General features: G+C 38.1%; 1 protein-coding gene across 5 annotated transcripts in view; it reads left to right on the plus strand.

Annotated features, from left to right (window-relative positions):
• The window catches only part of CDC14A (cell division cycle 14A), a gene marked incomplete at both ends in the record, with an annotated part of 154,851 nt that overhangs the window by 38,006 nt on the left and 91,243 nt on the right, over positions 1-25,602 (plus strand). For all 5 annotated transcript variants that reach the window (XM_079724884.1, XM_079724885.1, XM_079724886.1 and 2 more), the window contains one exon: positions 24,150-24,229. In XM_079724884.1, coding sequence (XP_079581010.1) covers positions 24,150-24,229 — 80 coding nt within the window. The remainder of the gene's footprint in view (positions 1-24,149; positions 24,230-25,602) is intronic.

The raw sequence follows: 25,602 nt of genomic DNA on the forward strand, positions 1-25,602 counted from the left end.
CAGTTATATTATACCTCTAAGTCTACTAGTAATTGCAGAGAAGCCATTCTCCATCTGGTGTAGTGGTTGAGAGCAAAGACTTCAGCAGAGCCACAGGCTTGGCCTTGAATTCACTTGTTTTTTGTGTGTCTTGACCAAGTTATTTAACTCATCCAAACTCCTGTTTTTTCCATCTTTAAAACAGAGATAATAACATCTCGCCTAACAGAGTTGCGGTGAGGACTGAAGGAGGTGATGCTCATGAAGGTGTCAGGGCAGTGCCTGGCATTTTAAGCACTTAGGAATGGCTGGTGCTCTAGGCAGGAAAGTTGTGTGGCCTTCCAAATCATTTTCTGAGCCATTGTCTTACTTCCCCTGAAGAGCCGAAGGCTGCTCGCCTCTTTTTCTCTGCTTGTCTTCCCTCCTTTCCATCCCATTTCGCACTTAGATCCTTCCTTGACTCAGTAACACTCAGAAGGTTGTTAATGTGATGATTGCTTAGAATAATTCACTGGAAGGTGTGAAGGTGTGTGTATGAGTCTTTTTTCCCCCTCCTAGGATGTTATCTGCATTCTAAAGGAAGAACCTGTCTAAAGCAAATGAATTTCTCATTTTTGAGATGTGTATTCAGGTGTTCGCTAGTTCAGTGAGCATTTATTTAGCTCACATGAGCTTGACTTCAGCATTGTGGTGGGCTCTGGGAAATAAAATAAAAATTTTTTTAAAAAGAAAGAAATAAAAAAAGAAGAAAGAATGAATTCCTAGCTTTAAAATAGGGGAACAGATGAGCAAAAAGTAATTTGGGAAAAGTGTGTAGTAATAAGTGCCAAATTTGGATAAAAATTCATTCAACAAGTGTTTTTCCTTGTCATACATGTGGTCTTGTTCTAGGAGTTGAGGATACTAAGGTGAATAGCTCCCTGCCTTCTGGTGTTGGTGTTGGGGGACCAGGGTCAAACCTGGAGAGATTTGAGAGGGATGAAGGATGACCAACCGGAGCAGGCCAAGTTGGGAAGGGAATATCAGATAGGGGGCATGGCATGGAGGGGAGGATGCTTTTTGGGGAGGACAGGAGGGGTTGGGAAATGATTAAATTATTTTAAACATCTAGTTTGAAAAGAGGATAATTTAATGAATTTAATCTAACAAATTGGCATAACCACATTATAGAAGAAAAGTAGAAAGCTTCTCTTGTAATTATATCTCTCTAAGTTTGAACTATTTACTTAGGTGTAATTGCAGTGTAGTTTTGTGAACCTTTTTTCACTTGGCCTACATATGTTTTGCCTTTTTGCTACCTATGTGACCAAATAATATTCCCTTTAGAGTACATACCATTGTTTAACATTTTAGATTCTTTTCAAAATTTTTTATAATGTGACAAACAACTTTCTGCATTGTAAATGCTTCTTTTTGTGGATTTTTGTCTTTAGATTGCCAGAAGTGTGATTAATAGATTAAAAAAATCAGCATAACTTTAGGCTCTTGGAGTATATTACCATATTTAAGCCAATTTCCACTAAATTTGGTATCATGTGGACTCTTCAGTGTTATATACCTTTGCATAATGGGGATAAACACTAAAGATTTAAAAATTCATTTGGTGGGGCTGGGGGAGGGAAGGATTGGGAGTTTGGGAATTGCAGATGCAAACTAGTATATATAGCACGGATAAACAACACGGTCCTACTGTATAGCACAGGGAACTCTATTCAATATCCTGTGATAAACCATAATGGAAAAGAATATGAAAAAGAATATATATGTATAACTGAATCACTTTGCTGTACAGCAGAAATTAACACGTTGTAAATCAACTATATACTTCAGTAAAATTAAAAAAACATAAAAATTTAATTGGTGAAAATATTTCATTGTTTTACTAATCATTTTTTAATGATTAGTACCTAGGTTGATTATTCCTGTAGTTTTATTTGTAGGTATATTAACTTTTTGAATAGCTTGTGTTTTTAAAATTTGTTTATTACTGTATTTGGACCATTAAAAGCTGAAAAGTGACTATCAGTCTCTTTCCTTTAAAAAAAGAAGTCATTTCCCTGTGTCTTAATTTGTATCAATAGATGTAGACCCCTAGAAATCACATCCACCAGTCCAAGTTTCTGTAAGAAATTAGGAAGTCCGTATACCTTAAGTTCTGTTACTTATCAAAATGCTGTATTAATAAGTACTTTTGTGTGGTTGAATACAAAGATGGTTAATTGGAACTGCTGATAATGAACTTACTGATTATTTAACACTGAGTGGTTTACTGAATTTTACAAAAAATTATATTTGGGACAGTATTATTTAAAAGTGGTTAACATGTGTGTGTGTGTGTGTGTGTGTGTGTGTGTGTTTAAATCATTGGAAAATGGTAGACGAGGCCAACTGATTCTGAATTTGTTTTCGTCTTATTTCTGACTCACAGTTCATCCATAAATTGCAATTTCAGAACTGCTTTAAATTATCATTAAAAAAACTATAGGTTAAACAAATGTTATTTAAAATGTAGGTTAAATTATCAAGAAAATAGTTGGTTCAAAATAATAAAGGTGTTTACCTTAAATATTTATTAAAATAGTAATAAAGTGGATGTCAGCTAACAGTGTTCTGTCAACCTCTGTGGCTTCTTGGTAAACCTACCAGGTAGCGTTTGCTTCTGCTTATAGAAATTGTGGAGAGGAAGGGAGGAGTGGCTTATGGCTGGGGCAGGGCAATTTCCTGTTTGCAGTTCCTTCCTTTTATAGCTTGATAGGCAAGAATGCTAGTGCCTGCAAGTGGGCCAGAGAGGCTTTTATCCTCGCAGGCTTGCATTTTTGGTGTCTTTAAGCAGGTCAGTCTCCCTCAAATCATACAGCATTTTCAATTTCAAACTCTTTGAATTCGGAAATTCTGTTAATCTTCTGCATATGGATAGAGCGATATCTTTTTCAACTTTCCTTGCATGTTTCATTTAGCTGTGGGCTAGAGAAATCAGCTGTTTGCTTTTCACTTGTGGAAGGTTTGTTTCTCAAGTTTAACTGTCTTTTCAGTCTTTTTTTCCCCCCTTCTTCCTGCTAACAAGTTTCCTCTGTGCTGTAAACACACACACACAGACACACACAGAGACACACACACACTGTATTTAGGAGAGTATATTTCAAGGGTGATACTGTGTCTGCTCACACAGTTTTGAATCTCATTAGTAGCCTTGAAAAGGCATATACTTTCTATGTGAAAAGCTTATGTCCGTTTGTTTCATTTCCATACTGAATTCAGGGGATGTACTTTTATTTTTTTAATTTATTTATTTTATTTTTGGCTGCACTGGGTCTTCCTTGCTGCACGCGGTCTTTCTCCAGTTGCGGCGAGCGGGGTCTACTCCTTGTTGCGGCGTGCATTCTTCTCGTTGCGGTGGCCTCTCCAGTTGTGGAGCACGGGGCTCCAGAGCGCAGGCTCAGTAGTTGTGGCGCATGGGCTTAGTTGCTCCGTGGCACGCGGGATCTTCCCGGACCAGGGCTCGAACCCGTGTCCCCCTCATTGGCAGGCGGACTCCCAACCACTGCGCCCCCAGGGAAGCCAGGGATGTACTTACTTAATGCTCGGAATGGGAAATTTCATTTTGTTCCCCACAGCAGCCCCAGCATCTAGAACAGTGATGCATCCTAAGCGCTCAATGAATACTTGCATGAATGACCGAATGTTTTTTTTTTTTTTTTTTTTTTTTTTTGTGGTACGCGGGCCTCTCACTGTTGTGGCCTCTCCCGTTGCGGAGCACAGGCTCCGGATGCACAGGCTCAGCAGCCATGGCTCACGGGCCCAGCCGCTCCGCGGTATATGGGATCCTCCCAGACCGGGGCACGAACCCGTATCCCCTGCATCGGCAGGCGGACTCTCAACCACTGCGCCACCAGGGAGGCCCTGACCGAATGTTTAATTGATAAATAAACATTAGTAACATTGATAAACACATTGATAAATAAGTTATCTTCCACGATTCTTGAAAGTTTGATATGGGGTAATTAAAAAGCTGGACTGCTTAAAAATAAATTAGGAAGTCAGTACTAATTATAGAAATAACAACAAGAATCACAGTGTTTTGAGGCATTACTTTTATAAATTTACAGAGTAAAATAAGGTGTTTTAAATAGCTCTCTAAAATTTTAGAACTGAAATGGACTTTGTTAATATATATAAACATTTGAAATCAGTATTATGGATGATAGTCTTCATTTTAGCCCCAGCATTATTTCTGTTTTTCTCAGTAGGGGAAAATCCTTATTTATGCATATAAGTGGTTGCTTAAAAATGTCAATCACTTTTTTAACAGTTGTCCTTGTACTCTCCATATACTTTTCAATAAGAACTAATTCAAATGCTCAAAAAAAAAAGAATACTGGAAAAATTTTCAATCCGTTGCATTAACAAATTTAACTGTATTCATTTTTTATGGAAAAAAATTAGAAAAGAGACACTGAAAGCCCTGAAGATATTATTCATTATCATCATGTGACTTGGTACTAAAAAACCCCAAAAGACTCACTTTTGCAGAACCACTGAAGTATCTCTGTAAGAAACTGACTGGGAAAAAAAAATCCTGCTCCAGTCCTGCTTTCTCAGATGGAGAATCTGAGACCAGAGAGGTCAAGTGTCTTGCCCAGGGTCAAATCCAGTTAGTGAAAGAGAGAGACTAGAACCCTCCGCCAGGTTCCCAGTTGGAGGTATATCCACCCACAGCACATAGCTGAGCAGTGCTAGTCTTGTAATAATACTGTGTCTAAACCACAATATTCTGCAGAAGATTCAAAACAGCATGTAGTGTGAAAGGGTGGGATGTTCCAGTTGGAAAGCAATGTTTCCAATACACTGGTCATGCAGTTTCTCTTCCAGGCAGCATCTAAGCTTTAATTCTGTCTGATGGAGCTAACACCCCAATAAGTTTGTGTAGCAACCAGGTGAAATGGCAGTTTTCCTCACATTCGCCTCAGTGATGTCTATGGATGTCCTAAAGTGGTTCTAAGTGTCAGGAGTGATAGAAAAACAGGAGAACCAAGGAGTGACATGAAGTAGTTTATCTTAGGACTGGATTTTCCAAGCTTTTTTCACTATAATCCACAGTAAGAAACATATTTTACATTGCAGCTTAGTTCACATACTCATACACACACACACACACACACATACACACACACAGACATGCACATACCATTCACATGAATAACTGAAACAAAAGGTTCATGAAACAATTTTTACCTCACAATGGGTGAGGTATACTGACGTTTTATATTCTGTCCTATTTTATTAAAGAAAAGTCTTTATCCATTAAATTGATTTTGCTGCTCACAGCCATTGGAGATTCTGCTTGCTGTGCTTAGATCTGAAATGTATTTGCATGTTTTTTAGGGCATCGATTTTGACACTGAACATGCAGGTGATTGTTTGGCCCATCTGGGTTAGTCTACAATTAACGCAAACAGCTTAGGTAAATTTTAAAGTGTCCTGAACTCCTCAGAGGTGCCTCTCTCTAAATATCAAGATGTACAGCTGGCTCCCACATGATTTTCATTCATTTGCTACTTGATTATTAGAAAAATCTGAGTTTGTTTTAATCCCTCGAATATTACAATTTATCTTTGCACATCGCACTTCCATTTAAGTCACTATGTTTCCCTCAAACTCCTCTCCTACACATCCCCTTCTTCCTGGCAGCCCAAATGTGCATTTATTCATTTGGAGACAACCTTGAATGAGAAACGTCTGTGCTTAGGTCAGCACTGGGGGCCCTGAGGAGCCAGTGCTGAGCCTGCCTCTGGGTCTGTTATGTGAGTGCCTGTCCAGTTTAGTTTCTAAATTTGTGCTCATGATATGTAATGCCCTATTGACCTCATGACATCTAATCTTAAACCTTAGGTTTGTAAGGGTTTTTGAATGCATACTTTTAATCTATGTGAATTTTATTTCAAGTCTCTCTTTTCTATTTGACATAGTGAATAAAATAGTGGCCATTTCCCCATTATGGACAGTGAACTAATAACTGAAAAGCCCTCTCCATATGTACTTTCTGAAATTTTAAATAAAGCGGGAGCTAACCGCAGCTCCATTGAGGTTGCTGTGTGTTGAGTTATTCCTAAGACTCTTAGTGCCCCAAAAATGGTCACCACAGCAATAAACTCAGACCGTGCCCATGCTGGCTACTAGGCCCCATGTCAGCGCCACTCTGCTCCTGCATCTTTCTTAGTTCTCTTCTTCACTGTGCCTCTGCCTCAGCCTTGCTTCCTGGTGTCCACCCTCTCTCACCTTCCATAATAAATGCTTATAGGGCTTCTGAATTTTCGTTATGGAAAACCAGGCTCTTATGATGAGAACCTAAAGCGAGAGATGTAGTTAGTCAGCAAATTCATGGTTAAAGTAAATAGTCGGGCTAGGTAAGTGTAAGTTCAGCCTGAAAGAGATATTTAGAGTTGCTGTAGTACCTCAGAGAATTATTTAATAGGGGAGTAACATTTGTGGTTCATAGTTTCAAATTAAGGAGCAGACAGACAAGCCTTTCTGTGTGAAGATACATACTGTAGGATGAATCAGACTTTAAAGTTCTTTCGTGAGTGGGTGTGTGAGTCAATTAGTGGGGCCTACTTTGGGAAATTTGTAAATTGATTGAAAAAAAAACCCATAATTCCTTTCTCAGAGAAACTTTCTGATGTTTTTTCTGTAATTGGTCCAGTCTCCTCTCCTCTCCTCCCAACTGTTTATTTTGTCATTTCTTATTATCTGACCCAGAAACTGGCTTAATTATAGCTTTTCTCACCTTGTCTTGTAATTAATTACGTGTGATATAATCCACTAGATGAGCTCTTTGCTATTACTTGCTTTGCCATCTCTCTCCTACTAGAATGAGCTCCTTGAGTAGAGGAATGACTGTTACTCACATTTATAGCCTCAGTACCTAACATAGTGCCTGTCTGTGTTGTTTTAAGGAATAAGGAATGAACAAGATAGGAGACAACCGTGGAGGGAATTCAGATTCCCAAGGTGACTGATCTTGTGTTAACAGTGTGTGAGAAATAATGCAGACAGACTCCAAGCTCGAGGTCTTCATCACACCACTCCTACCCCCAGGTCCTGCAGTTGACTTCTATAACCCAGGTCTCAGCTGCAGTGCTTTAAATTTGAAATCCACTGCTTATTAAAACTTCTGGGAATGGACCCATCCCGTACAAAGAATTTAGGGTTATGCTGTAACTCTCTTAATAGCATTGTAGGGTATTGTCTGTCTTGGAGTTGGGAAAGCCTTAAATCCCATTAGTTTGAATGTGGTATTATGCTCCCTTCAGAAATGTCTGAAATTTGGAGAAAATTCTCGGTGTCTGTAAGGGAGTTGTAGTTTTGGCAGCAAGCTGCATATTTTGCCAGGAGCCAAATTTTAAGTTTTATTGTCTTTCTGGAAACACATCTGTGAAATAATGGAAATAGTGACAAAATGTGCTTAATATTTTAAAACAGTTTCTAAAATCATTTTGTTTACTTGTCTCCAAGTCAGATATTTGAATTAAAAAACAACAACAACTTTTAGAATATCCTGACATTGGGCTATGACATTATTAACACAAAGTTTAAAAAATATATTAGATATTAAATTTTATATATGTGTACTGGCTAATGACAGTATTTTACTTCTGGATTCATGGGAGAGGAAGTTAGATTTTAGTTGTTGATTAAGATCATTCTATTACAGTTAAAAATTGGGGGATTTACCCAGAATGTGGGCAAGTGGATTTCCTTAATAAACTTTATCTTACTTTTTTTTTTTTTTTTTTTTTAAGGAACAGTAGTTGACCTAGACCTTGAGTTAAACACAAAGACTACAGGGTGAGATGGTTGTGGGAGTGTCTACTCTAGCAATCCAGAGAGTAATTCCTCCTCTGAAGAACTGCTCCAGTGGAGCTGTATACAGTGATTCTCCCCTAAGTTACAAAAATAGACGGACCTTAGATAGGCTCTCCCCTCACCCTGCCTGCCCACCCATACCCTTCCCTCCTCCTCTGCCTCATTGTACTAGGAGACCTAGAGAAATTAAGTAACTGTCACAAGAGGCAGAACAGGGAGGGACAAGAACCCCCTGTATCATTGGCATTCCATTTCTTCCCCTCTTCGTTAGCAGCACCCCCTGTTCAGGTAGACACCCATAGCCAAGTTAACACCATGTAAGAAGTAACCAGTTACCTCTTTTCTCACACTTTGCTCTTGGCTTTCCTTTATGCCTGTTACTCGTTCACATTCCTTGTTATCTCTGTGTAGCTCTCCATCTTCATCTTTTTTTCCCCTACTATTTCCATCTCTTTCTCCTTCGTCTGTTTCTGATCACATCTCTCCTGTTGCTCTGTTCCCTTCCTTTCGCCCCTCCTTCTGTCTTAATTGGCTGGTATATAGAATAGCAATATTGTAATAATTGGAGTTTTTTGGTTTCGTGTAACAGAAACTGGCTCTGACTTGCTTAAGCTCAAAACTTTAGAATGAATTTCCTTGTAGTTTAGTCAAAAGAGGGAAGTAGAGGGCTCCTGTAGCCTTCACTGTTTAATAAAAACTCTATTCATTTTAATGGGAAATAGCCTTTCCCTCTCCCCTTCTATCTGGTTCATTTGTTCATTCTGTCATTGGGCAAATAATTATTGAGCAGCTGTGCCAGATACTCTTCTAGGCTCTAAGGATATAGCAATGAACGAGAGAGGTAAAAATCCCTGTCCCCATAGAGCTTATATTCTGCTGGGGGAGACAAACAAAGAAATAAAAGGTCAGTGATAATGGCTTTGGGGTGGTGTGCTAGTGTTTGGGTAGTTCAGATTGGAAGTTCACAGAAGCTGTCTTTGAGGTGATAACAGTTAAGCTGATAAAGAAGAAGAACATTCTAGGCAGAGGTAATAGCAAGTACAAAGGCTTTAAGGTAGGCATGAACTTGTGTATGACTGAGGAACCAAGAGAAAGCTGATGTGGCTGGAGCACAGCGGGTGAAAAGGCTGATGCAGCGATGAGGTGTCTCTGCCAGTGCTTGTGTGTGAGGGGAAGAGTTTGGATTTTATTCTCCGTGACTTGGGAAGCTGTTAGAGAGTTGAAACGATCTGATTTGCACTTAAAAGGACTTTTAAAACTCATCTTTTAGAAACCTACTCAAAGGTCTCCATGATACCAGTTATCTCTGGGTTTCAAATTTCTCTTATGCTACTATGCCATGATGGTCTGAGTATTTACATGTCTGCCTTCCCTGTCACCTTCATTTTTATATCCCTAAAATATAGCTCAGTGTCTACAAGTAGACAGTGAAAGAAGAGGTGCATTTTTCACATGGTTGTCACGGGCATTGGCAAAGCCTACTGTGCCAATGGAATTTCACTGAGAATGGAGACCTCCTTTCTTATATTAACTATCACTTAAAGCTAAGGGAATAATATTTGTAGTACTGTGATGTAATTCAGGTACTGAGCCTTCTGACTTCTATAACATTTCTAATATTGGTCCTCAACTATAATTATGTATCAGAAATACCTGTGGGCCTGACCTGTCATATCTGGCAAATCAGAATCTCAGGGGGGATAAGCCAAGATATCTATATCTTAAACAGCTTTAAAGGTTTTTCTGAGGAATATTTGAAGTTGTGATCCCCTGGCTTGGAAGATCTGAAGTAATATACAAAGGATGCTCCACAAGGTCAGGAATATATTTGCCTGTTCTTGCATATTATCCATGGTGCCTGGTACCAGTAACTGCTGTATGAAGAAATTAATTACCTGTGTGTAGAACTTTGGAGAATTCTCTGCTCGTCTCCTTTTCCTTTCTTCTCCCTCTTCCTAATTTTCCTTACTATGAGTAAATCTGCAATGCAAGTCTTTTTTTTTTTTTTTTTTTTTTTTTTTTTTTGCAATGCAAGTCTTGATGCTGATGAAAAGATGGTGGTGAGAAATTGCTGGCCAGGGGTGAAGGGGGTGTTTTCTGGAAGTAGTGAGGTCTACCTGCAGTAGTGAGCTGGAATGAGAGGGAAATTTCCAGTAGCTGCAGGGAAGGTGGATGGACTTCTATATATTACATATTGGATATGTATGCAATAGATAGATCTGTGGGTTGGATTTAAATTATTTTTATTTAAGTTGAAGTTTCCTTCACTTGTTTCAGTTCTACTGTTTGTGAAATTAGTAAACTAAAGTATTTAGGGAACGTGGTTACTTCTTAAAAAAGTATATACATTTAAGAATGATTGGGGCCTCCCTGGTGGCGCAGTGGTTGAGAGTCCGCCTGCCGATGCAGGGGATACGGGTTCGTGCCCCGGTCTGGGAGGATCCCATATGCCGCGGAGCGGCTGGGCCCGTGAGCCATGGCTGCTGAGCCTGCGCATCCGGAGCCTGTGCTCCGCAACGGGAGAGGCCACAACAGTGAGAGGCCCGCATACCACAAAAAAAAAAAAAAAAAAAAAAAAAAAAAAAAAAAAAAAAAAAAGAATGATAAACCATATTACATTCTTGTAGGATACATCTGTCATGTGGCATCTATTTGAACAGTTTGGGCTAATGCACAGTAAAATTGCCACTGAATCCTTTCTGCAAACACCTGCCTGGTGGGCAAAGCTCTTGCTTCTCTGCTTTCTCTAAGCAACAACTCTTTGTAAATACTGGAAGAGAACAACCAGTTCCTCGTTTGTGTTCATCGTTGGCTTTCTATTCTTGAGTCAATTCAAAGAACAGTAGCTTACAAGTTACTATGAGATTCTAGATCTGAGATTTAGTTCACATGCTGTGTGGCTTCTGTCTTAGAAGTTTTCAAATTGAAAAAGTATAAGGTGACTATATTCAAAAAGGAAAAATCTTTTTTGTTTTTGGTCCCTCAGGTGCATGCTCTAGTTACGAACATAAATACAGTGGATTGTCTGGTCTACCTCCTTCCCTCCTAGGAAATCTTAGGCAGCTGTAAGTTGCCTTAAGTCATGGGAAGCGAGCCACACTTTTGTCTTATGGAGCCTGGGTTGGGTTCCATACCTGGCAAGTTTGGCCATATTCCTCTTGTGTGTGTCCAGAAAGTTTTTGACCTTTCTCATTCATTTTTCTTCCAATTATTTTGCTCTATTTACATTGAGAAAATCTTTTTCCTCTCATATTTGCCCTGCCTCCCATTGCCTCAGATTTGAAATTAGTCCTAATCATAATGCCAAATATTGAGGAAAGCTATGCATTTTGAAGTGGAATTAGATGTAATAAAGTACCAGTCAGACATTTGAAATAATTCAAGGTTCACTTTAGAGTCATTGTAAACATGTTCATTGATCTCATGTTTTTCTAACCCAGCCTTTCCTCAAGTACTAGCATTGAGAGAAAATAATTTAAAAAGCAAACATACTTATTTAATTTAATTATTTTGTTTTAGTTTTTAGTTTTTGAAATAATGTTTTCTACTACATTTTATTTCAGATATCTGATTTCAATGATGATATGGAATATAGCATCATTTTTGGACTAGGCTACAAGACTAACAGCCATAAGATTTTATCTTTGGGAAACTATTTCCAGAAATCTAAATATTAGTTTTTGGAATAGAATTCAAATAAGCTTTTGGAATAGAATTCATTTGCAAGTTAAGGGCTTTCTGTAATTGGTCATAGGTGTTAAGAGGATTTAAGCACTGATTCTTGGTCTATTACAGTGGATCTGTCATCTGCATCTTCATAATAAATGAAGTTATGGTTCTTGCCTTCTAAGCGTGAGTGAATTCAGTCCTTGGTTTAAGGAACTACTCTTCTCACTTTTTTTTTTTACTTTTCTTTCTTAATTTGAAAGGTTTTATGAAATAAAGCTCATATTATACCCAGAATTAAACAGTGAATGTCAGTATGAGGAGTTTTTAATATGAAACCATTTCGTTTGAGAGTATGTATTATTCAAGTGGTATTCTGGAGTGAGTCTATTTTTGTGCTTTATGCAGAGACTGCCTTCTGATGATGAATGATAGATGATATACAAGGTTATGTTTATCTGTGTGTTATAACATAACAGCCCTGTACTCAGCTTATGTGAGACTAGGGACTCAGGTTTTCTTGGGACCAAATATTTTCTCCTTTTCCCCTTTAAAGGTGTCCCTTTAGACTTCTGTGTGCTGAGAATATTGGCTTAGTGTTTCCTTGGTTTGCTTAACAAGGGGCTGGACTAGTTCAATGAGATACAACCAGCTCAGCAATATCTGTTTTGGGACATGAACTCTCCTCAGGCAGGAGAAGGCTGTGGTAGTGAGACACTACTAGCAGGAGATGTATATTTGTCGTGGCTATAGCTGTCAGTTCTGGAAGGACATCTTTTCAGGCTGATTATGAAAGTTCTGTTTCCCGTCAGATTAGATGGAAAGATACACATGGCTGATGTTGTCTGCAATTTTCCTAAATTACCCATCAAAGAGCTCCCAGTGTTTTCACTCTAATTACACCCATGAGAGTGATGGAGAGAGGATTTCTATTTTTAACTAATTCTCACATAAATAAAGTCCGCTGCCTACTCACTGAATATCAAATCCCAAATTCAAATTCAAATTCAAATGTGAAGCGACAACACATGAGAGTATTACAGAGCAGACATCACCTTAACCAAAAAGCACAGTCATTTCTAGACCTTGTTCTGAAGAGGATGCCAGATGATTTTTAAGTATTTTGGGGGCAGAAATAAGTGATGGAGATAGAGACCTAACCTGAGGTTCTGCCTTTCTTCTATAATTAGTGTTTCCTCCGTATTTTTTAAGCAGATGCATTGTCTAACACTCTGCAGACCTTGTAATCTGTGGTTTATAATAGACTCAAAACTTGAAGAACAGGAAGAATGACTTTGTTTAACAATGTGTTTAAAGACTCAAGATGCATTCATTCTTGTTCTGTTTTAATTAGACCAGTAGAATAAACTTAAAGTAGACTAAATAATGCAAGTTGTTTTAACTATACAGTTGCATTTCTGGTTTGTAATTAGTCTTACCTATCTAATTTGTGATTGTTTAACACTGAATATTTTTATTTCTGTAAGCAGTTAGAACAAAAGTAGAATCAGCTGTGTGTTTGGGAAATGTTTGCCTTTTTCCTATTTTAAAATTTTATTTTAAAGTTGAATGCAGATATTGTTTTCTCAGTCTCTGGTTATAATGGGAGGAAATGATAAAGAAGAAAAATGTTGCTAAAAATAAAAAATTAAGCATTTTATTTGTGCTTCTGTATGACAGTTAAGACTTAATGCTGTCTTCAGGAAAAAGCAGTTTATAAATTAAGTGCCCTGACACTTAAGAAGTCTGAGAACCAAGTCTTGGGAGGCAAGGAAGAGACTTTAAAAGCTTTGCTTCAGCCCTTTGCAGAGTTTCTCACCTCATCATGTGTTTTTATAGATGTTCATTCCATGGACTTCTGTGGTTTATGTTTTGTAGATAACTGGTAATTGCTCTCCTCTCCTAAAAACAAACCCAACCTGGTAATCTTATTCTCTAGTTCGTGAGAAGTTCACATAAGGAAAAATGAGTACAACATCAACTCTCTTCTGGTTACCTTGTTAGAGAGAGATGTGGGCCACATCAGCGATCTTCTGATATTTTGACAATGGGTTGATAAAACAGGAACCAGTGCATTTATTTTGTGGTTGTTGATACTAAGGCACCAGGAGACTCAGGAGACACTTTGAACAGGAAAAACTGAGAGTAGGATTGATATCTGTATGTTAAAATGAGAGGGTTGAACTAAATGATGGTCTGTATGTTGCACCTTTGGTATATAGCAATCATGAGGGATGTTTACATCCTCATGTTTTGATGTTTATATGTATAGGCAGGCTTTAGGGCTAAGGTGTCAGAAGTAATAGCAGTTGTGGATCCTGATTCACATGGATACAGGTGGTGAAAAGGAGAAGAAAAAAATATTTTGGAATCAAAGTTTATCTTTTTCCTGTGGTCCCTTGCTTTAGAAGAGCCATGTGTCAGGTACAATTCTGAGCACTTTACATACATTATTAATTCACTTAATCTTCCTAACAAGCAGCCTAATGAGGCAATTACAGTATTATCCCCACTTCATAGGTAAGAAATTGGAAGCACAGTAATACAGCTCATAAGTGAAGAACATGGCTGTTTGGCTGTGGACTTGGGGTGCCTAACCACTACACAGTGTCACCTACTCTCTAGATAGGTGAACAGTATTCTGTGACCGTGTCATGCTTGTTCTCACATAGAACGCTCTCTTTCTCTCCACTGTTTTTTCCTGCAGTTGTCAAACATTTTTTTTTTTTTTTTTTTTTTGTGGTACGCGGGCCTCTCACTGTTGTGGCCTCTCCCGTTGCGGAGCACAGGCTCCAGACGCGCAGGTTCAGCGGCCGTGGCTCACGGGCCCAGCCGCTCCGCGGCATATGGGATCCTCCCGGACCGGGGCACGAACCCGTATCCCCTGCATCGGCAGGCGGACTCTCAACCACTGCGCCACCAGGGAGGCCCTCAAACATTTTTTGAGTGTGTGCTGTGTGCCAGGCACAGTGGTGAGTCTTGTAGATACAGAAGAGATAGAAATCCTGCTCTCAGAGTTACAAGCCTAGCCAGGGAGATAGACTAAAATAACCACAGAAACGTGTGATGACAAACAAGGGTAAGAGTTTGAAGGAGAAGGGCAGGGAGCTTTGAGAACATAAGGCAGGGGCCTGATCTCATCGAGTTGCCAAAGAAGGCTGCCCTGCCAAAGTGACTTAGAGCTATGGTGCCAGTGAAGAGGAGCAGGAGGCCATCAAAATGCTACCATGATGCAAGGAAGACTCAGGTGGAGTCTGGTCCCTTTGTGGACCATTCCCCAGCGCCCTTTAGAGCCCTTGCTCTCAATAGCTTTAAGTACCATAGTGAGGTTGCAGACTTTTCCTTGTGTCCTTGTATGTGTGCAGGTTCCTATGCAGATTATAAGCATTAAGTAAATACATGCTGGTCTTTGGTGACTGTGTTCTGTTCCACTTCTTGCTTCCTGCCTTTTGTCACGTTTTGGGAGCGGCCGAGTGTTGCTTCAGAACAGACACGGGCAAGTGGGAGAGTGTATGTCTGGGTGGGGTAGCCTGCCTTGGCTCTCGAAATTCTTTCTGTAAGCTTATACAGGTCATTTGATCTTGTGCCCCTCTGTTTGAAATCAGTTTCTTTCTTACTTTCTCTTTTAGCACACCATTGAAGTATTGTCTCTAAGTACGTAGTTTGATGCTTTCATATAACTGGGATCAGAAAGTTAATTTCACTAGGTCCTCTGGGCATTACCACTAACGTTGTAGTGACACATTTCAAAAATCTCATTCACTAATTATTAAATGAGCTGAATTAACCCTGTAGGGCAGGTGCACTCGTTGTATCTTACCAGGTTAATGTAGTCATTCACTAAACATATACATATTTACTGAGCATCTGCAAACGAGGCTTTGTAAGGCTTATAGAAGTATGGAGCACTTGGTTTCTGCACTTAAGGAGCTTCCTACTTTAGCATAAAGGAAAATAATTGCAACAGAGTTGTGAGGGGCCCATCAGGAAGTGGACTGGAGGGCCTGTGGGAGCTAGACTGCCTGACTCCACTGCACCCTAGCTTTGTGGCCTTGAGGCAACGGGGTTCTCTGCATTTCACACGTAAAATGGAAGTTGTGATTGTGAGGATTAATGAGCCAAATTATGTAAAGTGCTTAGAATAGTGCCTGGCACATGGTATATACTATGTAACTTTTTGTTTTTATTATTATCATCATTACCATGGTCACTATCACTCTTATGGTCAAGCCTAAAGGTAAGGGGAAGGGTTTCTGAACTAAAGAAGAAAGACATTGTGGAGGTGGTATTTGAGTTAGGTCTCAAATGAAGCAGGAAGAATTTTGATAGGCAGAGAGGGTGTGGAGAGGATTCCAAGAAACCTCAGGTGCTAGAAAGTGTCACCTGTGATTAGGGAATGGTGAGGAGTCCAGGCTAGTGGATGAAGTTCTTTCAAGAAACAATGACAAATTCACCTGGAAAGGTGGATTAGGACCTTATCTTGGTGAAGAGTTGACAATCTGGCTGGGCTTTTTGAGCAGGATTGAGTCTCTCAGAGCCCTGCTCTAGAATTCCTGGAGTGGGCAGGAAATGGAGGCTGAGAGAAATGGTGTGAGTCTTAGCATGTGGTGATAGGGCTTGAAAAAAGGTGATGATGATAGTCATGAAAAAAAAGGTCAAGTGCATATCTGCTGGAGAACTAATGAAACTTAAAAATTCAGGGCCCCTCACATGCTCAGAATCCTAGTGGTGGTTTTTTAAAATTTGAAAAGCTATTTGTATCCTTTGCTTCTTTCTCTAAATGGTATGTTTCAGTCCCCCAAACCTGGTTCCACGCCATAATTGAAAGAGACTGTGGAGAAAGAATCAGTCTGTATATCGACTTGATGAGGGTAGATAGAGTGAAGCAGAGAGGCCAGAGTTAAAGACGACTTGCGAGATTTTGTCTGGGTGATGGGGAGGAACCTGATAGGAAAGGGGAATGATGGGAGAAGCCAATTAGGGAACAGTGGTTTCAAACCGAGCGAGTATTCTAGATTGGTTAGCTTCACCAGGGAAAGAACATTTTCTTTTCTTTAAACCTCTGCCCATCCCTATCCTCAATTGCTGTCTGACAAGTGTGATAATTTTAAGTTATATGGGGGCTGGAGAAAGGGGTCCAAAGATGACTGCTAATTAGTGGGCTAGAACCCAGAGCAAATGTCTTAGGGACATCTTTGTAATGTCTACATTTAGTACACTGTGTATGCTAAGGCTAGTTTTCTGAAAACTTTAAAGAAAGTCTCTCCTTTTTTGATATATGTTTGGTATAGATTCTTCTATATTCAGCAAATTTTAGTGCTTCTAGACTATTTTCAAGTTATAACAACTGTTTTCTGGAAACTTCTATTTTGAAGAAATTTAATTGACTCAGAAGTGGTTGGTAATGCTGATTTCATAGCTATCATGTCAGTGTTCCTATGGCAGTACCTGACTGGGAAAGGCTGTTCTCAGCATTTGTTACCTCTTTCATAAACAAGTAAAATATTAAATAACAGGAAATCAAAAGCCAAAATTGAAGAATACTCTCTCAGATGGCCAAATAGAATCTTCAAGAGTATTTTTACTTTCCAGATCACAAAATATAAATATAATTGACATAGGGGCTCAGGCTTCATTTTTAAATATATTACGGGTGTGTGATGGCTTTGCCATCAGGCTTTTTGTGGGAAATAATAACACCTAAAAACAAAGCTAAAAACATAGTAAGATCTGAGGCAAATGTCCCCAGGGAAAGACCATTAGCAAATTCATGACTCAGAGTCTGGTTTAGACTTCTATATTAAACTATGTGTTGTTTAAAGAATCATCCCTTGTGTATCAGAGAGATTAAATTATCTGAGTAGAGAAATATAGTTGTAAATTTCAAACTGCTTCTGAAATACACATATATTATTTTTTGACAGGCTTTAAGAATTTAATGACCATAGGATTTAGTTTAAAGAAGTGATTTAGAAGTATTTGCAGATTAATTCTAAGAGGATTTTAATTTACCAGGTTGGTCTGCTGTTCTGTAAAATTGGTCCAAACTTTATATTTGTTACATTGTTTCTCAATGTGTGGTGTGCACAAACATTTTATTTTATTTTATTTTATTTTACTTTTTTCTTCCACATTTATTGAGATACAATTGACATACAGCTTTGTATAAGTTTAACTATTGACATACAGCATTGTATAAGTTTAAGGTGTGTAACATAATGATTTGAGTCGCATACATCATGAAATATTATCACTATAAATTTAGTGAACATTCATCATCTCATATAGATACAAAATTAAAGAAACAAAATTTTTTTTTTTTTTTTTTTTTTTTTTTTTGCGGTTCGTGGGCCTCTCACTGTTGTGGCCTCTCCCTTGCGGAGCACAGGCTCCGGATGCACAGGCTCAGTGGCCATGGCTCACGGGCCTAGCCACTCCGTGGCATGTGGGATCTTCCTGGACCGGGGCATGAACCCGTGTCCCCTGCATTGGCAGGCAGACTCTCAACCACCGTGCCACCAGGGAAGCCCAAAACAGAATTTTTTTATGATGAGAATTCTTAAGATTTACACTCTTAACAACTTTCATATATAACATACAACAATGCTAATTATATTTATCATGTTGTACATTACATCCCTAGTACTTATTTATCTTATAACTGGAAGTTTGTACCTTTTGACCACCTTCATCCAATTCCCCCTCCTGTGAGCCCCTACATCTGGTAACCACAAATTTAATCTCTCTTTCTATGAGTTTGTTTGTTTTTGAGTTATAATACCTACAATACTACGTTAGTTCCTGTTACACAACATAGTGATTTGGTATTTCTGTACATTTCAAAATTATCAACATAGTAATAGTCTAGTTGTGATATGACACCATTCAAAGATACTGTATAGGTATTGACTATATTCCCCACATGGTGCATTTCATACCCATGACTTATTTATTTTGCATCTGGAAGTTTGTACCTCTTCATCTCCCTTACCTAATTCTTTCCTCCCCTCACCTCCCTCACCTCTGGCACCCACTCTGTTTTATGTTTGTTCATTTGTTTTGTTTTTTAGATTTCACATATAAGTAAAATCATACAGTATTTGTCTTTCTCTGTCTATTTCACTTAGCATAATACTCTCTAGGTCCATCCATGTTGTTGCAAATGGCAAGATTTCATTCTTTTTTATGGCTCAGTAATATTCCATTGTGTATTACATCTTCTTTATCTATTCATCTATTGATGGGCACTTGGGTTGCTTGCATATCTTGGCTATTTTTATAAATAATGCTGCAACAAATATAGGGGGGCATATATCTTTTCAAATTAGTGTTTTTGTTTTCTTTGAATAAATACCCAGGGGTGGAATTTCTGGATCCTATGGTAGTTTTATTTTTAATTTTTTGAGGAGTCCCCCTACTGTTTTCCATAGCAGCTGTACCAATTTACGTTCCCAGTGCAGTGCAGAAGGGTTTTGTTTTCTTCATTTGCTGTTTGTTGTCTTTTTTGATAATAGCCATTCTGACAGGTGTGAGGTGATATCTCATTGGGGTTTTGATTTGCATTTCCCTGTTGGTTAGTGATGTTGGGCATCTTTTCATGTGGTTGTTGGTCATCTGTATGTCTTCTTTGGAAAAGAGTCTATTTAGATCCTCTGCCCATTTTTTAATTGGATTGTTTATTTTTTTGATGTTGAGTTGTATGAGTTCTTTGTATATTTTGGATATTAACCCCTCATCAGATATATCATTTACAAATATCTTCTCCCATTCAGTAGGTGTTCTTTTTGTTTTTCTGATAGTTTCCTTCACTGTGCAAAGCTTCTTAGTTTGATATAGTCCCCTTTAGTTTTGCTTTTGTTTCCCTTGCCTGAAGAGACATATCCAGAAAAATATTATTGAGATTGATGTCAGAGTACTGCCTATGTTTTCTTCCAGAAGTTTTATGGTTTCAAGTCTTATATTTAAGTCTTTAATCCATTTTGAATTTATTTTTGTGCATACTTATGCATGTAGCTGTCCAATTTTTCCAACACCATTTATTGAAGAGGCTGTCTTTCCCACATTGTATAGTCTTACCCCCTTTGTTGTAGATTAATTGCCCAATGGCATTTTTCACAGAACTAGAACAAATAATGCTTAACTGTGTATGGAAACACAAAGACTTCGAATAACCAAAACAATCTTGAGAAAGAAGAGCTAGAGGTATCATGCTCCCTGATTTCAAACTATACTACAAAGCTACAGTCATCAAAGCAGTATGGTACTGGCACAAAAACAGACACATAGATCAACAGAATAGAATAGACAGCCCAGATATGAACCCACACTTGTATGTGCAATTAATCTTCACAAACAGTTTACAGTTTTAAGAGTTATGTATTTTAAAATTCATTTATGTGTAGAGTCTGTGGCAAGTGATACTGGTTTTCCATTTATAGCAATGATATAAACCACTTTAGAATACATTGATTTAAGTTTAAAGGGTATGTCTTTAAAGAGAAATGGTAATACATGGTGCTACATGTGGTGGCAGAAGTTGAGAAAGTTGATGCATGATTAATTGAAATTTGGGAAACATTGACTTATTTGTAAATAATATGTTATACTAGCTTGTAGTACTGTAACTTTAATTAATTGTTAAATAAAAACCTCATAGTCATTTTAATTGGTTGACTCTTACTTAGTTAAAAGTAAGAACATATATGTCAAATGCTGTTCTATTGAGAAGGTTTATAGGACTTTCTGGCAAAGAGTAGGGCAATTTTATAAAACTCATACATATACTCACTAATTTCAAGGATAAATTGGCATGGCAAACCAAGCTCTATGCAAAGGGCTTTTGTTAAATTTTATCAATCAAAAGTTGGGGAAGATTCTTCTGGTTTGGGTTCATATATGCTAATATTTAGTGAGAAGAGTAGACAGCATATTATTTTCTCCCTGAGAAGCAGAAAAGGAAAATCAGGATATTTAGAAGATGCTTTGAAGTTAATTTTATCCAGAAAGTATTTTTAGAAATATTAGAATATCTGGGAACAAATCTTTGAGTAACAGTTAAATATAGATTTTATTTTTAGAAATAGTACACATTTAAAATTTCATAACTGATTTAGTTACTCCACATTTAAAAAACAAATTAATACACCTTACTACAAAATATAAGAAATGTGGAGATAGTAGAAAATATAAGTAGAAATTCCTTCTTCTTCCACTAATATTCCCCCAGCCCTATTCCTTAGGCACAGCTACTGTTAATAGTTTGAAGTCACCTAATTTTATTTTATTTATTTATATTTTTGACCGTGCCATGTGGTTTGTGGGATCTTAGTTCCCCAACCAGGGATTGAACACGGGCCACAGGGAACCCATGGACTACCAGGGAATTCCCCTGAAGTTACCTATTTTTTTTTTATAAATTTATTTTTAAAAATTTTTGGCTGTGTTGGTCTTCGTTGCTGTGCACAGGCTTTCTCTAGTTGTGGTGAGCGAGGACTACTCTTCATTGCTCATTGCAGTGGCTTCTTTTGTTGCGGAGCATGGGCTCTAGGTGCGTGGGCTTCGGTAGTTGTGGCACGCAGCTCAGTAGTTGTGGCTCTAAAGCGCAGGCTCAGTAGTTGTGGCGCACAGGCTTAGTTGCTCTGTGGCACGTGGGATCTTCCCAGACCAGGGATAGAACCCGTGTCCCTTGCATTAGCAGGTGGATTCTTAACCACTGTGCCACCAGGGATGCCCTGAAGTCACCTAATTTTAAAAGTCAAGTGTAATGGCATTTAGAATTTGGAAGAGTAGGAATCTTTTTGTTGTTGTTGTTCCAGATTCTGCTTCCATTACTTGCATCTATATTTTTAAGCAGATATGATGTATGGAATTACTGTGGACTTTGGAGTCAGATCTGTGTTCGAATTCTAACTGCATCACAGAGCAGCAATGCGAGTTTGGGAAGTTCCTTACCTTTCTGAGTGGGAAGTTCCTTACCTCTCTGAGCTTTAGGTTCCTCAACAGCAAAGGCTTAATGTTGTTTTATTTCCAACCTCTGATCTGGCCTAGTCTGTCTCTCTGTCTCTTTTTAATAGGAAACATATCTAAGAAGATCTGGCATAAGAATCCATGACACTTTTTCTCCTGGAGAAATGGAATTTGGTATTTTAATGACCCCAATGTGCATGCATTCAGTAATACACTCCTTTATTAGAACATTTCACCACCCTCCCAAGTACCTATCATCAGGTTGTAAAAGGACATTGTATTTACTTGCCCCTGGAATCCTCCTGGAATTTAGATGGCCTCTGTTGGGTTTCACTTTGCACTTATTAATAATTTAGCATTGGGATAAAAATAAAAACAAAGACTCTCATCTTACAGTGTGAGAACATGGGTCATGTGTGCTAAGTCATGCAGGTAAGATGAGTAGCAAAACTCAGTGGGGTATCTGGTCTAAAGAGGTCTGTCATGTGGCCTATTGTGTCCCTCCTGTAGAATGATTGCCTTAGAATTAAAGAGAATTAATGTAATTGCTCCTGAAGAGGGAAATGTATTTTTGCTTTTCAAAGGTGGTTGTATAAGCTTTAATTATCTAAGCCAAACACAGGAGCTTTCTACAAGCAGCTTTCCCTTTTAGCAGGCATAGTCAGCTTGCAAATACTGCTGCATCTTTAGGTTTGGAAAATCACTGCATCATAACCAACTCTGTGGAGTATATTATATAACCTACTTGTTAAGGAACAACAAAGTCCTGTTTTAATATTGGTTACTGAAAATGGTCTTTAAAGCTAGGGTTGGTTTACGTGAATTTTTATAATTATTTGAGCTGCAGCTTGAGATGTGGTTCTCCGTTGGTGGAATCTGTGTCTCATGTCTCGATCATTGTTTTACTGTGGTTTCATTTTCTGTGCTGTTTTTGTTTCATATTCAATTTGCTTTGCTTGGTGTGTGCTTTATCAGACCTTCTTGTTTACTTGTCACAGGAATATGGAGCTTTCTTAATAAAGTTAGAAGTATCTTTTTATGTATTTATTTTAGCTTTCTTTCTTTAGAGAATTGAAGTGTTTTCTAGTCCTGAAATTGTTAATAATTAAGTACATGTAATATATTGCTAGTGGAACAGCATAAAGCTCAAAGAAACTTTGTAAGTAGAGAAGAAAACCCTACTTTTTAAGAACTGGGACTCTGTCATTCTTGTTGAAATGCATAGGGTTTCTTTTTTTTTTTTGATATCTGTATATCCATAGGAATAACTGATATTTATGGAAAACCATTTTAGTCTACAGTGCCTAGTCAACCATTTCAAAAATTATTTCTCTCTTGTCTTTACAAGCTTATAAATATATATATGCATATATGTATAGATACATATACATTATTATATGTATTTATTTATATAAATATATAAAATTATATGTAATATTACTATATGTACTAATGCATAGGGTTTTGATGTTGGAACATATTAAGGAAATAATGTCATTCTTTCTAGGTAGAGAGGATTTTAGGGATGAAAGTTGATTCAAACTACAGAGGAAAATGATCAGTGCTCCTGTCTGAGAATTAAAATATTAAATTGCTCTTAGAATAAAACCAACCTCTCCTCATGGTTTGCAGTGCTCTTCACAATCTGAACACTACCTGGCTTTCCCTTCCCCCACTGCTCTAGCCACACTCACCTCCTCTGTCCAACTCACCAAGCTTGTCCCGTCTCAAGGACCCTGGCCCTTGTTGTTCCTCCTTTCCCTTAGCTGTTCCCATGGCTCTCCTCCTGAATATCTCCAAGAGACCCCTCCCTGACCATGTCAAGGTACTCTCTTTCCAATACTCTGCTTATTTCCTTTTCAGCACTTATCTCAGACTGTATTTATTTTTGTTAATTATTTTGTTTTGCCCCACAAATGTAAATTCTATTAAGAGAGGTGCCAGTACCTGATAAAGTGCCTAGCACTTAGTATATAGTCAATAAGTTGATTAAATGGAAGTTGTTTACTGGTTTTAAGAGCTCTTTTTTGTTTGTTTCTTTATTTAAGATTAGTTTATCATGCTGGACTGGAGGGATTTAAGTATCCTTGACATCAAGAGCCAAGCCAATATGTTTTCCAGTGCTCTTACCTGCATGCATTTCCCCCCATTTCATTGTGATTTTATTGATTGTTTAGAGAGCAACATGCGCTTTCCTCAGAGGAGACAGAGAACTCTGTAGATCTCCCAAGGGTATTGTGCCCTGAGATGTCTTTCAGAATTCACCAGGAACTAAATTACCTCGCAGCAGATCTTCTACAAAGGACAGGGAAGTCTGTATTGGTCTTTGTTGAACACACAGTTCAATACTGGAGGTACAATTATTCTGCTCCCAAAAGGGAAAACCTTGCCATTGTATCTGTTCAATGTGCCTTGTAAACAGCCCTGGATGGCCCCTTTATGGATTTGCCCTGTGTCTTTAAACTCTTACTCATCCTTAAGACAAAGGCTGTTGTTCTGCTTCAAGCTGAAAAGGAAATTTTGGCAGCTTGCTTGCTGTCTAAAGATCAACATTATCACCATGACAGTTGTCACTTTCAAAGTGGAAGAAGGGAAATGCAAATTTGGTGAGTAATTAAGTTAGTTTTGTGTCATTCTTTGGTGGTGTTCTAAATGTTGCTATTTATTTGTCTTAGGTAATCTATTTAAAGAAGACACCAGAAGAAGCCTACAGAGCACTCCTATCTGGCTCAAATCCCCCCTATCTTCCATTCAGGTATAACTGCTTGTGAGACTTGAGCTATGGCAACTTTGCTAGACAGCTCGCTACTTTAGAATTGGAGAATTGTGTTTTTTAATTGTATGAAGAGTGTGACCATGATATTACATGGAATGAAATGAGACAGTAGTTTTTATTATTTTGTTTTTGTAGAGACCCCCTCCCCCGTCTGGTTAGAATAAAATAGCTTTCCCTTTTTAGGAATTATTTTTTTCCTTGAATTCTTTCTATACCTTGACAGTTTAAGCACAAACAGTGCCTGATTTATGACCTAATAACCATGTCAAGATTTGTTAGATTTCAATAATCTACATCACTGATTCATCCATTCATTCTTTCATTTTGTGAGCATTGATTGAGCTCTGACCAAATGTCAGGGGCTGGGAATATAGAATAAGAGCCTCAAAGCACCTTCCCAGAAGTACATATTTAGTGGGGACCCTAATCACCTGTTTAGCAGACAAATCTAGCTTCCATCCTGAGGAAGCCTGTCTCTCATTACAGTGCTGGAAAAGAATGTTTTGTAAGTGTCACCTGAAGAAGATATTTTAAAATTTCTTGTAAACTTGAGCTTATTTAAAGAGTAGAAGGAAATGTACCACTTCTACTTCAGAAGAACTTCCACAAGAGTCATCTCTGATAGAATTGTGAATGATTCTAATGTTTTTGCCTTTTTGTTTATTTGTGTGTCTGAATCTACAAGCACATGGATTGCTTATTATTGTTACTAGTATCAAAATTACCAACAATAATGAAAGAAAGGAACAGGAAAGATGGAGGAGGCCTCTTTGTCTTCATTACTCTCCTGTAAACTCAGAGAGGGCAGGTCCCAGTGCCTGACACTTAAAAGTGCTTTTTGTAAATATTTATTTTAATGAATAAATTAAGACTAAATCCCCTAAGATCCAAAGGATTCCCCCATCTGTTTCTCAGACCACAAGAGGGAGAGTTATTAGGCACAGGGTGGATGTCAGGTGAGGAGGAGGAATAGGGACAAAAACAGCTAGTATGCTTGATCTTCTCAGTGAAAGCAAGGGGTAAAGTACTGAAATTGGGACAGTGAGAGGAAAATATCTTCAAGCAACCTAGAGGATGAGCTAATTAGCCATTGAAGGACAGATAAAAGGTTACAGATTATGTAGAAGAGAGTTTTAATGGTGAGGACAAAGCCTCTTTTTCTCCCACTTCTATTGGCTTCTATAATTTGAAAGGTCTTTGTACAATTCTATTTTTTAGAAAAAGGTAATTGTTTTAGTTAATTTGGGCTGTTGTAACAAAGTACCATAGACTGGGGGGGTTGTAAACAACAGAAATTTGTTTCTCACAGTTCTGCAGGCTGATCAGGTGCCAGCATGGTCAAGTTCTGGTGA

This window comes from Hyperoodon ampullatus (genome assembly GCF_949752795.1).
Source record: "Hyperoodon ampullatus genome assembly, chromosome: 2".
Taxonomy (NCBI): Eukaryota; Metazoa; Chordata; class Mammalia; order Artiodactyla; family Ziphiidae; genus Hyperoodon; species Hyperoodon ampullatus.